Source organism: Serinus canaria, chromosome Z, assembly GCF_022539315.1.
Source record: "Serinus canaria isolate serCan28SL12 chromosome Z, serCan2020, whole genome shotgun sequence".
Lineage (NCBI taxonomy): Eukaryota > Metazoa > Chordata > Aves > Passeriformes > Fringillidae > Serinus > Serinus canaria.
In genome coordinates, this window is record NC_066343.1 from 71,259,557 (window position 1) to 71,271,766 (window position 12,210).

Consider the following 12,210-nt stretch of genomic DNA (forward strand, 5'->3'; position numbering starts at 1 on the left):
ACTAGTTTTAAAGATGATATCTGTTTCACATGTTGTCTTAAGTAACTCCTGGTTATAGTTTAAGTCATGACTGAAACAAACAAAAAAATCCCTCGCCTTTATGATTTAGCACTCATTTGGGAACAATAGTAAACCAAAAAAGAGGTCCACTTTTGTCTGTAATTTATAAGCATATCTAAAGAGTAGGAGCCCTTTAAATTAAGGCACAATAAATGAAAAGAAGTTGGATCATGGTAAAACATGATGGTCTAAGAGATGGAAAGGTATGTGTTATGACACTCACACTGTATATTGAATGAAGGATGTGTAATTGTTTGTAAAACCATGTTTCACGAACAATTACATACTTCAGAAAAAGTAGTGTTGCACAAAGAATAACATATTATAGAATACACTAGCAAAGCATAATGTACTTTAGAAAAAGTAGTGTTGCACAAAGTTCACATGAAGGCTGGATTACTGGGAGGATAGGTAACTACTGTATATAAATACCATGATATGAGTATGAACTGTTACAGGGAGGACTGATACAAGTTGTAGAGAGACCATCCCTGGGGGTACTCAGAAACTGGAAATGGCCCTGGCTAAGGCATCTGGCTCTGGGTGTCTCTGCTCAGCCAGGGGGTTGGACCAGATGACCTCCAGAGGTCCCCTTATTCTTGCAATTCGAGTTATGCTGAGTGAAAATTGTCACATTCATTATATGAAAGTGGAATCATCAGTGTAACACCCTGATACAAATGGCACCTGGGATGATCACATGAGAGACTTGCAACCTTTTTATCATGGTCTTAAAGATTTAAAATCATTGATTTATTAACTTGATAAATTTATTGTATATTAACATAAATAAGAATATAAATATCACCTATTTCAGTATTAAACACATAGCAAATTTAATTTGTCCAAAGCAGGTTTGTTTTTCACCTATTCAGTTGTTAAGTTCTGGAGGGTAACACGAGTCAGCTTCCACTGTAGAAATCTCTAGACCTTCAGTGTTCCCTCAGGCTGCTCCTAATGTAGCAGCTTTGTGCCAGCAGCAGGGAGAGCCTTTTGTCCGTGTTCTGTAGCATGGTGTGCTGGTTTAATTGATGTTGCAGGAGCTAAATTAAAATTAATCAAGTCTGTATTTAGTAGACAGGTTTGAAAGGTTTTAAATATACTTATTTAAATATGAGCTTGTACATACATTTTAAGTCAGCTTAAAAAAACCACTGAATTTTGAATTACAGCTAGGAAACCTATAATGTTAATGCAGGATAGCCTCATCTCACTTTTTAAGTGTCTATCACTCAATTATTGAAATATTTTTGAATGTTTTATATGTCTTTGTTACCAGTGTAAATTATTAATTGTCATCTTTATTCCTTATCTCCAGAGCAAACTGAAAAAAATATTTTCTGCTACAAGGGTTACTGTTTTATTCAAAATGTTGTCTCTTGACTCAAGGTGACAGGTTTGAATAAGTGAATAGAAAGCAAGTCCCCAAAACTTTTCAGTTAAACATTTTTTCTAGCTTAATGATGAAAGCTTCTGTATGTGGTTGCTTCAAAAATTTGGTGTACAAAAATGAGCTCTAAAAGAATCTCCTTTACCAACCCAGAAAGAATATAATGAAGAAATGGGTTTTTTAATAGCACAATTAGTTATGCAGAATGTAATGGTTGTGGCATTTATCAGTCAGCAAATACTTTGCATCTTGTTGAGTATACTTGTGATCTCTCTTTGAAATTGGACTGTCATGGAATTTGTTTCTTGAATTGAAGAAGAATGCTTATGACAGATCTCAAAAAGCCTTTTCTATTGATACCACATTATTCAATGAAACAGTCAAAGACAGGTGATTAACTAAAAATATGACTACTCCATTTTTTTTCCAAGAGCACTGAGAACCTAATCTTATGAAATCTTAAAATGAATACACAAGCTGCAGGTTAAAATACCCCAAAGCAAATAAACCCCTGTCTGTAGTGCTGCTCAGTTCCATAATTCTGAAGCAAGTCTCTATCTTCTGTGGTGTGTTTGTCTAGATAAAAATCATGCTAATAATTTTCTACCTTCTTGTTTAAAAGATCTTCTATCTTGTATCTGCATGCATATCTGCAGTCTCTCCATCTTTTTGTAATATAGCTGTGGTATGGCTCAAGTCGTTGCTTAAATTACGCATTCCAAACTGAAAATACATTTGCAGAATACATTGAGACATTTTTTTGCTTAACATGGACAGTATTTAACTGAGTCAAAATTATTCCTAAAGCAATGGTTGCCTAAGAATTATGAATTGTTTTGCTTTTATTTATATTAACACAATTTTTTTATTTATAATATATTTATTCTTCAGTTAATCTATATATTTCAGGTTTTTTGAAGTTGCTGGTAAACTGAAGTTTACCAAGGGAAGTTCAGTTGTTCATTTTGGCACCAATAACATCTCACATGTAGCTCAGTAATATTGGAAGGGAGCATTCTGCATTGTCCCCAGTTAATTTGTGAGCATTATGGTGAGCAGCGTGGCAGGCTGTTGATAGGAAGGGTAGCTCCCTTGTGCATTTGAAGAGAGGAGGCATATACAAGTTTTTGTTACTGCTACAGAAGTGCTCTAAATGCAATCATTTGAACTGAGAATGGAAACACAGTGATCAAGTGAGGCAATTCATTTTAGTACTGAAAAAGGGTATGACAGACTTTTTGGTGGATTTGAAATCCAGTTTCAAATTTGAAGTTGTAATGATGTTTCTTAAGTATATTTCAAAACCATTGATAATTTTTGAACCTACTAGAACAACTCAAAAGACTTTTGAAACAGCATTGAACTCTTCTTTGGTGTTCAGTGTCTTTGAAAGGTTGTTTATAGGATTATGAGTCTTACTTTCTCTTTGTTATATTAGTTGTATGTTAAATTTACCATATTTCATGCCACAGAAACCAAATGCAAAACACACATTGCACTGCTTTAAGTATTAATGTTTGAATTTGCTACAAATTATAAGGTAGGTATTAAGAATTAGTAGAATCTATTATATAAACTGTGCATTTAATATCTATTTACCAGTTTCAGTATTGGTAAAGTCTTTGTGAGTATACTTTGCATGTTTAAAAATGAAGAAAGCTTGAATTTTAAATCAGCTTTGCGTCTTTAAAACCATAATTTCCAGTTAACAGCTGAAGATAAAAATTATACTGTTATAATCCATACAGAAAACTTTCTGGGAGCTGCTTGCTATCTTCTTAATAATTCTGGTTTTTTAAGATTTGCACCAAGAACTTTTATCATGCACAGTGTTTGCCTTCTTCTACAGGTAAACTGTTTCACATTGACTTTGGTTATATTTTGGGCCGGGACCCCAAGCCCCTTCCTCCCCCAATGAAGCTGAACAAAGAGATGGTGGAAGGCATGGGAGGCACCCAGAGTGAGCAGTACCAGGAGTTCCGTAAGCAGTGCTACACAGCCTTTCTCCACCTCCGCAGGTAACAGCACTGGGTTTAAGCCAGAACTCATGAGAGCCGCTCTAAAGCAAGAGAGCACACCAGTAAATGAATTGCTGAAATGTTTCTGTTGAAAATTCAAAGGTTGCTTAAACGAGATCACAAGAATTTGTATGAAACAAAGGAATGAAAACATCACAGTGTTGGTGTAATGTGGAGGTTGAATGAAATTGTACAAGTTAAAGCCCTCAGTTTTGCTTATTTAATAACTTAAATAGCTTCATTTCATAGCTCAATTGGGATATTAAATTTTATTTCTTTTTGGGTATGTTTTTGCCCTTAAGCTTCTTTTCCTCTGATTATTGATGATCAAGGAACTGTGATTTCAATTTAAGTCATTACTCATTTGCTGCTTGATTCTCCTCCAGTTTAAATTAGTGATGAGCAAATTCTTTGGCTTGAAGATGACACACACATATGCTTAGTTCAGTTCAGCTCCTGTGGGACAAAAATTAGCAACTTGTAGTGACAATCAAGCACATTAGAAATTTCTTTAAATACACAGAATTGTGGCAGCTAAAAACTCTTTAGACTCTGGTGTCTATGAACCAACAGATCTTTCTTTTCCATTTAGAAGCAGCTTCATTCTTTTGCAGTGGCTATATTACTTACCCATTAACTTTCTGAGCCAAGTAGTTCATTTTTGTTCTGTTTGAACAGAGGACAGGAAAGCTCTCTTGGTCTGTCCAGGGATTTGATTTAGTGCAACTTCAATGAAGAGGGAAGATTTTCATTTTAATATCAAAGATTACCTAATGGAAAGTAGTATTTTTAAGAAATTGGTAATATGGTAAGCATATGTGAAAAGTACCTGGAATATGGAAAGCAGCCAGTGTTACACAATAAAATGCTTCCTGTAGTTCTTCAGTTCATAAAAGAGGGAAGACTAAGGAGTTGGTCTAGGAACTGAAGTTATTAATGGGTTAAAAAGCCATTCAACATTTCGAAAAAATAGCGGCACGTTGTCAGCAAGTAATATTTGTGGCTTCAGAGAACAGTCCAACTTCTGAACTTTGCTTAAAGTTTGTTTTGTAATGCTGTATTTATTTGTGTTATACTTGAGTTGTTTTTGTTTAAACCTAGCTGTTTCAGTGGAAAGGCCTGTTGCATCAATGAAGGGTTATTCATTGAATTAATTTATGTAATGATTTGCTTCAAGGATCATCATTAAATGTTTAGTATAATGGTAATTTGGGTATATTACTAAACTGTAAATCAAGATGGAATTGTAGTTGTAATTATAGTATCACCAGTATTTGCTCACTTTATTGGAAAATATTTTTACATTGTTCTAGATAAAACCTTTCAGGCTTTCAAAAACAATACAGTATGATAATATTAAAATTACTGTAACTATTGCTTTAAGCAGCTAGAACTAAAAATAATTAAGATTACTTGTTTAAAAAGAATAATTGGTTGTGGAACACTTTAGTTCTAACAAAACTGCATATTGACAGAAACCCACTCACAGACAGATTTTCTGGCCAAGTGTGAAATCACAACCTCTGATAGCTAAGACAAAATGCAAACTCTGTCATCTCCATCAGATTGTGCTTTATTTTAGTTCTTTATTTCCCTGAGGAATAATCAATTCTCTACATATTTCAAGTGCTGTGTCTTGGTGTATCAGGATTCCTGGTGGATGTTGCATAGTGAGAAAGAAAAAAAAAAAGGAATTTTAAAGTTACAAGTGAAAGAATAGTTTTGTCCCTTGTTTCTGGTTCTAAGCAGTTTGGCATATGATCCTTATTCTGTATTCTTTAGTTAGTTTGGGGGATTTTCTTAGGGAGTAGGAATATAAGGAGATGCTTTTTACTTTCTTAGTAATAGTGTAATCAGTCAAGTGTCTTTGTCAGCAGTGCTGTAGTGAAGGAGCAGCTGCTGTGTTGTGAATGTGTTGCAGGGCAAATTGTGGCTGTCAGCAGGACTTGGGCTGTAGCAGCCTCTTATGCTTTTGTTATACATGTTGAGCCTGTTTAAAGATGTTTAAATCCTTCTACTTGTCAGCATTTTCTTTCCATCAAGAATTTCCTGCTTACACATCTTCAGCAGGTTCCCTAGTATCACAAAATGGTTCATTAGTCCCACCTCCCTTCTCATGGAGGGTCAACCCAGAGCACATGGCACAAGGTTATGTTCTGAACGTTCTGGAATATCTCCACTGGGGGAGACTCTGCACCCTCTCTGGGCAATTTGTGGCAGCAAAGTATCAGTCAGAGCATTTCAGATTTTTTTTCCAGAGTGAAAATTGCTTTAAATTGTTTTTTTTTTCTTCCAAATAAGGATTTCCCCTGCATAAATCCTGTGAGAAGCTTACTGTTCAGTTTGAGTTACTGGGTATAGGTAAGGGCAGAGGAGTAGGAGGTAAGTTGGAATAGGGACAGAAGCTGTAGTTTGGGGTGAGATTTCCTTCTCTGTGTAGGTGGGATTGTCTAGTTGGCTGGAGTAGTTTTTCCCCAGTCTGTTCTCAGTTTAGTGACTGAGGCTGCAGTCCAGATCTGAATGGAAACACTGTGCAATAAGTGGAAAGCTGTGATAGCCCATGGAAAATGCTGCTCCTTTGGAAAGATTGTAGTGCAGTCTCTGGATATTGTTCTAAAAGCTGGGATTAGGTGGTGAAGAGAGAAGAACAGAAGTGAACCTGGGTAGGATCAGGTCACTGAGTTTGGACTGCAAGGAAATACTTTGGGAAGAATAAATGCAATAATTTATTATAACTAACTGTGACATGACAATGATTAGGGAGTATTCATGCTCTTGAGAAGAGAATTTTATCATGGGGAGTCCCATGTTCCACTGAAAGAAAAGTAGTATTCTTAGTGTATTTTAAACTTAGGAATTTTGACTTAAATCAGGTCAGCAGGTCCTTAGTTTGGTACGGCAGATAACTGTATACCTTCCTGTCCTTGTCTTTATAGTGGATGTCTGTAGCTTCACATTTGGTAGAGTATTGCAAAGCCAACACCCTAAATATTTGATTGGTTTAGTACATCTATATGCAAAGGATCTGGTAAATAATTAAAAAAAAAATAAAGCAATGCTTAGGATTAAGCAGATGTTTGAGATATTAACTACTTTAAACCAAAATTTGCCATTCTGAGAAAACATAGTAATGAGAATTTGACATTTTGCCTGAGGTGGGTTCATTTCTTGATACATGAGACCTGTGTAGAAGTAGAATTTTCATGTTGAATTTCTTTAACAGTGCTTTATGTTCAAAACTGAAGTTAATCATCCTTCAATACAGCTGAATCCTCATTAATTTTGTAAGTTAATTTGTACTGAGTTTGAAGAAAGCAAAGAGTAATGTGAGAAGGATTTAGGTTTTAGTTTAGGTACTTTTTTAAACCTCCTTAAAACTAGGAAAACCTGGCTCAGATTTTGTTCTGGAAGTGGATGGATGTCAGCCATTCCAGACGCCTTTGTAATGTAGATGTCAAAGATGAGTGATATACCTTGCTTGATAATGGTGTTTGCTTTTTAACAAGTCAGGCTCCTAACTCAGGTGATTCAGCAAAATCTCTCCTCTCAGATGATTTTGGGCTGTTAATTCCCCAGCTGTAAACCTCATGGCATGTTTGCTAAAGATGTTGCTTGTAAGAAGGATTGCCATTAATTGCTGAGTTATAGAAATGTTGGGGTGAGGAGAAGAGGACAGATCTGCAGATAGTTAGTGAAAAGTTCTTCCTTAATTTTTAGGGTTTTTTTCCACTCCATGCTCCCTCCCCAGATTACCTTTTCTTGATTTCCCTCTCCCCAAATGAGTAACTTCAGGTGATCTTATTCCTCAAGAATCAGAATTTCTCTGTAGTTCATTGTATGGAACAGAACCGTCTGTTAACTGGCATCTAACAATGATCCCTGGACCTTTAAAATCTTTTTTTACGAGCCTCCATCACATAAATAGCTCCAATAACCTGTAGTGCTTATAAACTCTTATCCTCTATGCGGTTTAAGGGCAAAAAGGACTCTGAGACTTTGGATTCTGTGTCAGTTTGAAGGGAAAACTACTGACAGAAGATACCAGTAATCTAGGAGGAGACTTCAGAGCATGTACCTGTAACATTTAAGCATGTTTAAAAGGAAATCCGCTAGTTTCAGGCAAGTAGAAGAAAAATTGATTGAAGTCTGTGGTGTCTGTTCCTAGCAGCAGAGCAACCTGACTGCTATATTTTTTAGTCAGACCTGAAACAAAATGGTGGAGTTAACTTTCCTTCTTTTCTTTTAATTTGTCATAAAAGTAATTTTCCTGACTCCAGCTCCCTGCCCTTGGGGAAGTGAAGTAAAACTTCTGAAAGAAATAAGGCACTTAGGATTTCTAGCCAAACAATTGATTTTAATGCTTTTCTTATAATGGCTTAAAACTTACATTGGAATGTGTTAGGTAGTGTTAGTTCCAGATAATAATAAAGTGTCAAGAGGTTTTGTTGGAGCTAAGTTTTTCTAGAGAGATGTCTTTCTTGAGCAGTATTTACTTTGTAAAATACAGCTATGAAGCAGACGTTTTGTTTAGCTGAAATACTTTGCACTCCTTGCAATTGTCAGCTGATATATATTCAGCAGCTTCCTAATAAACAAGTTTTGCTGCTAAGAATTTGTTTTCTCTCAACTCTGAAGCTTCTGGTTCTCTTAGCAAAGCAGTATTTCAAATGGTGAAGTCAGTAACATATTTTGTATCTTAAAGGGAACTAAATCTTTTTGCAGAGGAAGGGGAATTCCAGTCTGTGTTGAAGAGCTTGAAAGTTATCTTCTGAAAAAGAAATTGACAGCTAATTTTCTTCAATGGCAAAATAGTGGTTTTTAAAAAAAATAGTCATGAGTGTTTCCAACACCATTTTAAAACTGAAAACTGGTTTTTGATTTGTCTTTTAATGGTTATAGATGACATTTGTACTTCCTAAGTGTACTGTGCTACCACTATTGCTGAATCTTAACTGAGGAACTGAAGACTTGGATCTGGTTAAATACTTAACTCATTATGTCAAAAGCCCTTGCAGTGATTGGAAAAATAATTTTTTGCACTTATGAAGACTTCATCTGTTTGAATATATGTCATGCTGCTGTATCACTTTTTAATAAAAAATAACCTTTATATCAGTATTCTACCATGTGTTTATCCTAACAGAGGTAGAAAATGGCATTATAACTTAAAATATATGAAATCCTAGTTTATATTTCATGTGTCTCTGAGTAAATGTTCTGACGATTTTAGAAAACTGTAACAAAATCAGAGCATTTTATACAATTTTGGCAGTTTAAGAGATTTTGAAGATTAAACTTTGATAGTGTATGTTTTCAGTATCTTGTGTTCTTTAACATAAATATTTCAATTAGTATTAAAAATGGATCTCTGAAGCATTAACAGTTCTTTGGTAGATGATGATGAGTTCTTAAATTGTTTACAAAATGTCTTTTGTGCAGTTTACAATGTGTTTTACCTAATTTGCTCTTCTGATTAGGTATTCCAACTTGATCTTGAATTTATTTTCCCTCATGGTGGATGCCAACATTCCAGATATTGCTCTTGAACCTGACAAGACTGTGAAAAAGGTAATTGTGAAGCTTTCATTGTGTTTCAGTGACCCAGGGCATCTCATTACAAAATTTTCAGTCATTTGTGATGATGACTTATTTGTATCTCACCTGAAAATACTTGTTCCTGTTTTATAAGCCTTGAACAATTTCTTTCTTCATTGAAGTTAAAGATAGGAGAGTGTACTTGGAGAGGACTTGGCACATGTGCCTATGAATACAGAATGCCTTTGCATCATCCATGTAATGCTGCACACTCTGCTCTAGCACTCTGTTCCAGTGGGTACTTTAGCTAAGTACAGTGTTTCCACCTTATCAAACTTAGAAGTCAAGCAGTCAACACCGGCTGTATCATGAAAGATTGTTCCATCTAGTGTAAAGATATGGATGGTTTTATAAAAGCAGTCTTCTTCTAGTCATAAAACCAGTATACTGAAGATCTAAAACCAGCAGGCTGGTATATCTTCATGAACAAGAAGTTTTTTGTTTATTGGGAAGGCAGAGTTGTGTCCTGTAATTCTAACTTTGTCCTTTATACCAGCTCAAGTCATTTTTCTCCATTTGGTGCTGGAGCAATAGTTGACATGAAAAATACAGGATACATCTCCATCTAGATTTCATTACACTTACATTTTAGAGAAATGTTGGGGTTTTTATAATCTGATTTATAGTGAAGGGCTATCTGTTTTAATTCTCCAAAAGACTTTGTGGAGCCTGTGTGTCCAATGGAAATTAGTTCACTGTAATTTTTATTCAAGCTGTGGATTGTCTCTCAGGCTGTTCTTCACTGTTTTCAAGAAGCTATGATAGCAGAGATTCAGGATCTTCAAATAAATGTTTCATGTACTAATATAATTTCCTTAAAGGAAACTAAATTTTGACTTGCACAGATTTTTCCTTTTCTTTTCAAGGATCCAGGCATTTCTATTTAGAGTTTCTTGGTTTCAAATCAATACAAAGAGTTCTTGAAGCTGTTCAGTTTCATACCAAGGAAGCTAAGCTAGTCACAAGTGCTGTGTTTTGTGGTAAAGATGACAGTCTTCCCTCCACTCAACTGTTTTCCTGAGAAAATGACAGCAAATTATTTCTTCTTATCAATACTTGAACATCACCTCTGTCCCTAAATGCCCTACAGATTGAGTAGATTACTTACAACAGGAGAGATAAAAGTAGGCAACTGCAATGGTTCAATACCTTCCAAGTCCTGGAAGTAACTACTCTTTTGTAGAGAAATCTTTTCAAGGAAGAGACCTTCCCAAAAGTATGCAAGTCCTGTCTTAAGAATTTAATCTTTATAAAGAAGGCACATTTGGCTCTGCCTACCCGTTGGAAACATAAGTGATACAGTAAGGAGGGGGAACATCTTTTAGATTGCAAAATTTACTAATAAATGCACCATAAATCTGGTAAAATTTGAAGTACGCATCAGAAGGTAGAATGGGGCTAATTTGGGGCTCAAATGGGCTAATTTGGGGCTCAAACCAGTGGTTTTATTGAACTTCAGCAGTGCTGGTTCTTTAATGTTTGCACCAATAAGTTTGAGACTTATGACACATTTTAATCTTACTCATTACTAGGGTCTAGGGTTCCCTGACATTTGATCACAGAATCCCAGAATGGCTTGGACTGGAAGAGATTTTAAAGATGATCTCATTCCATCCCCCTGCCACAGGCGACTTCCACTAGGACACTGCTTGTGTGACAGTTTTGTTCATCCTTGCCTTGAATCAGTTCTTGTGAGCTCTGATATTTTTTACTAAGAGTCTTCTTATACTTGGTCCTAATCAACATGCAATATCCTTGTTTCTTAATAGCATCTTGGTGTTGCATTTTTGGTGGAAAACTCTAGAAATGCTGTACAAGTATATATGCTTTCAGTAATTAATGATAATATAATGTTGGTTTCTGTGAAATAGTTGTAAAGAATGATTTTAATATAGCAATAGTTGAGTATTTCAGACTCTTCTAAAACTCTTCTACTCTCTGTAAGTTTCCAATTTAATTTTATTGACTTAACAAATCAAGGTGCAGAATTGAAAGCCAGAAAGTCTTTTCTACAGCTGAGAAGTATGTTACAGCTCACTTATGTACAATAATTAAAAATCAAGATTATGTAAAGCGTAACAGTATTGCATACATCTGGAGATCATACAAGGCAGCAAAATCTCAAAGGAAATTCAGTATCACAGAGTGTTCTGGGTTAGAAAGGACCCACAGGGATTACCAAGTCCAGCTGTTGAGTGGTCCGTGTGGGATCAAACTGACAACTGTGGCATTACCAGCGCATGCTCTGACAACCTAAGCTCTGAATTAGATCCATGTGGTTACTTCTAAATTCCATTACAAAGTAGAAATAACAGTGCTTTCATTGCATGAAAAGAACACGAGCTTAGTTGTTACGTGACAGATCACTGTTAGATTAAATGCAGCAATTAGTTATTAGGATCCTGAGCTCTGACAGTGGTGCAGCTCGGTGAACTGTGATTTTTACCCTTGTGGGAGATTGCAGGCTGTACATTCACAGAGGCTTTAAAATGTGAAAACAGATAGAACTGAAGCAGTAAGGCAAATGTTTCTGATAAGGAATGCAAATCACTTTGAGAAGGAAAGATTCTACTTCCCTGGGACCTTTAAGTTATTTTAGAGTGTGCTTGTTCCTTTAAAAAACAAAACAAAATCTGCACAGTAAGGTATCGTAAGGAAGATAGCCAAATTCTTCAGCTCTCTCAAGTTTTGTTGTCTTATATAAACTTTTGGGTTTTTCTGACAGCTCAGCTGTTTCTGAATCCTGTTGACAGTTTGGTCTTTTTGGTTCAAAGTTATCCTTTAAATACACTCCTTAAATTTGTGCAAAAATAATACAACATCCCAGGATTCGTAAAAAGTGGATAAGCAGAGGAGCCTTCCATGAAACAGTTGTTTGTTATTATGATCTGCTGGATGCTCATGACAATGTTCAAAGCTCCTGTGAAAGTAATTTTTTATTCAGCTCTCAATTTTTCATTTTTCTATTTTACTTTAAAAAGATAAACCAGAAAATAGCTTTAAATGGGCTAGGATCAGAATCATCTTAACCTGTTGTATAGCAGTGAATAGGTCATTGTTGTTTGGGGTTTTTTTTAAATAAAGTGCTAGAAAACTTGTTTGGGGTATTAAATACCCATTAGCCCATCTGAAATCAGTTATAAGCTT

At 35.4% G+C, this 12,210-nt stretch overlaps 1 protein-coding gene across 1 annotated transcript in view; it reads left to right on the plus strand.

Annotated features, from left to right (window-relative positions):
- The window catches only part of PIK3C3 (phosphatidylinositol 3-kinase catalytic subunit type 3), a 67,075-nt gene that overhangs the window by 40,782 nt on the left and 14,083 nt on the right, over positions 1-12,210 (plus strand). Inside the window, exons 23-24 of the mRNA XM_050987060.1 lie at positions 3,300-3,468; positions 8,946-9,036. Coding sequence (XP_050843017.1) covers positions 3,300-3,468; positions 8,946-9,036 — 260 coding nt within the window. The remainder of the gene's footprint in view (positions 1-3,299; positions 3,469-8,945; positions 9,037-12,210) is intronic.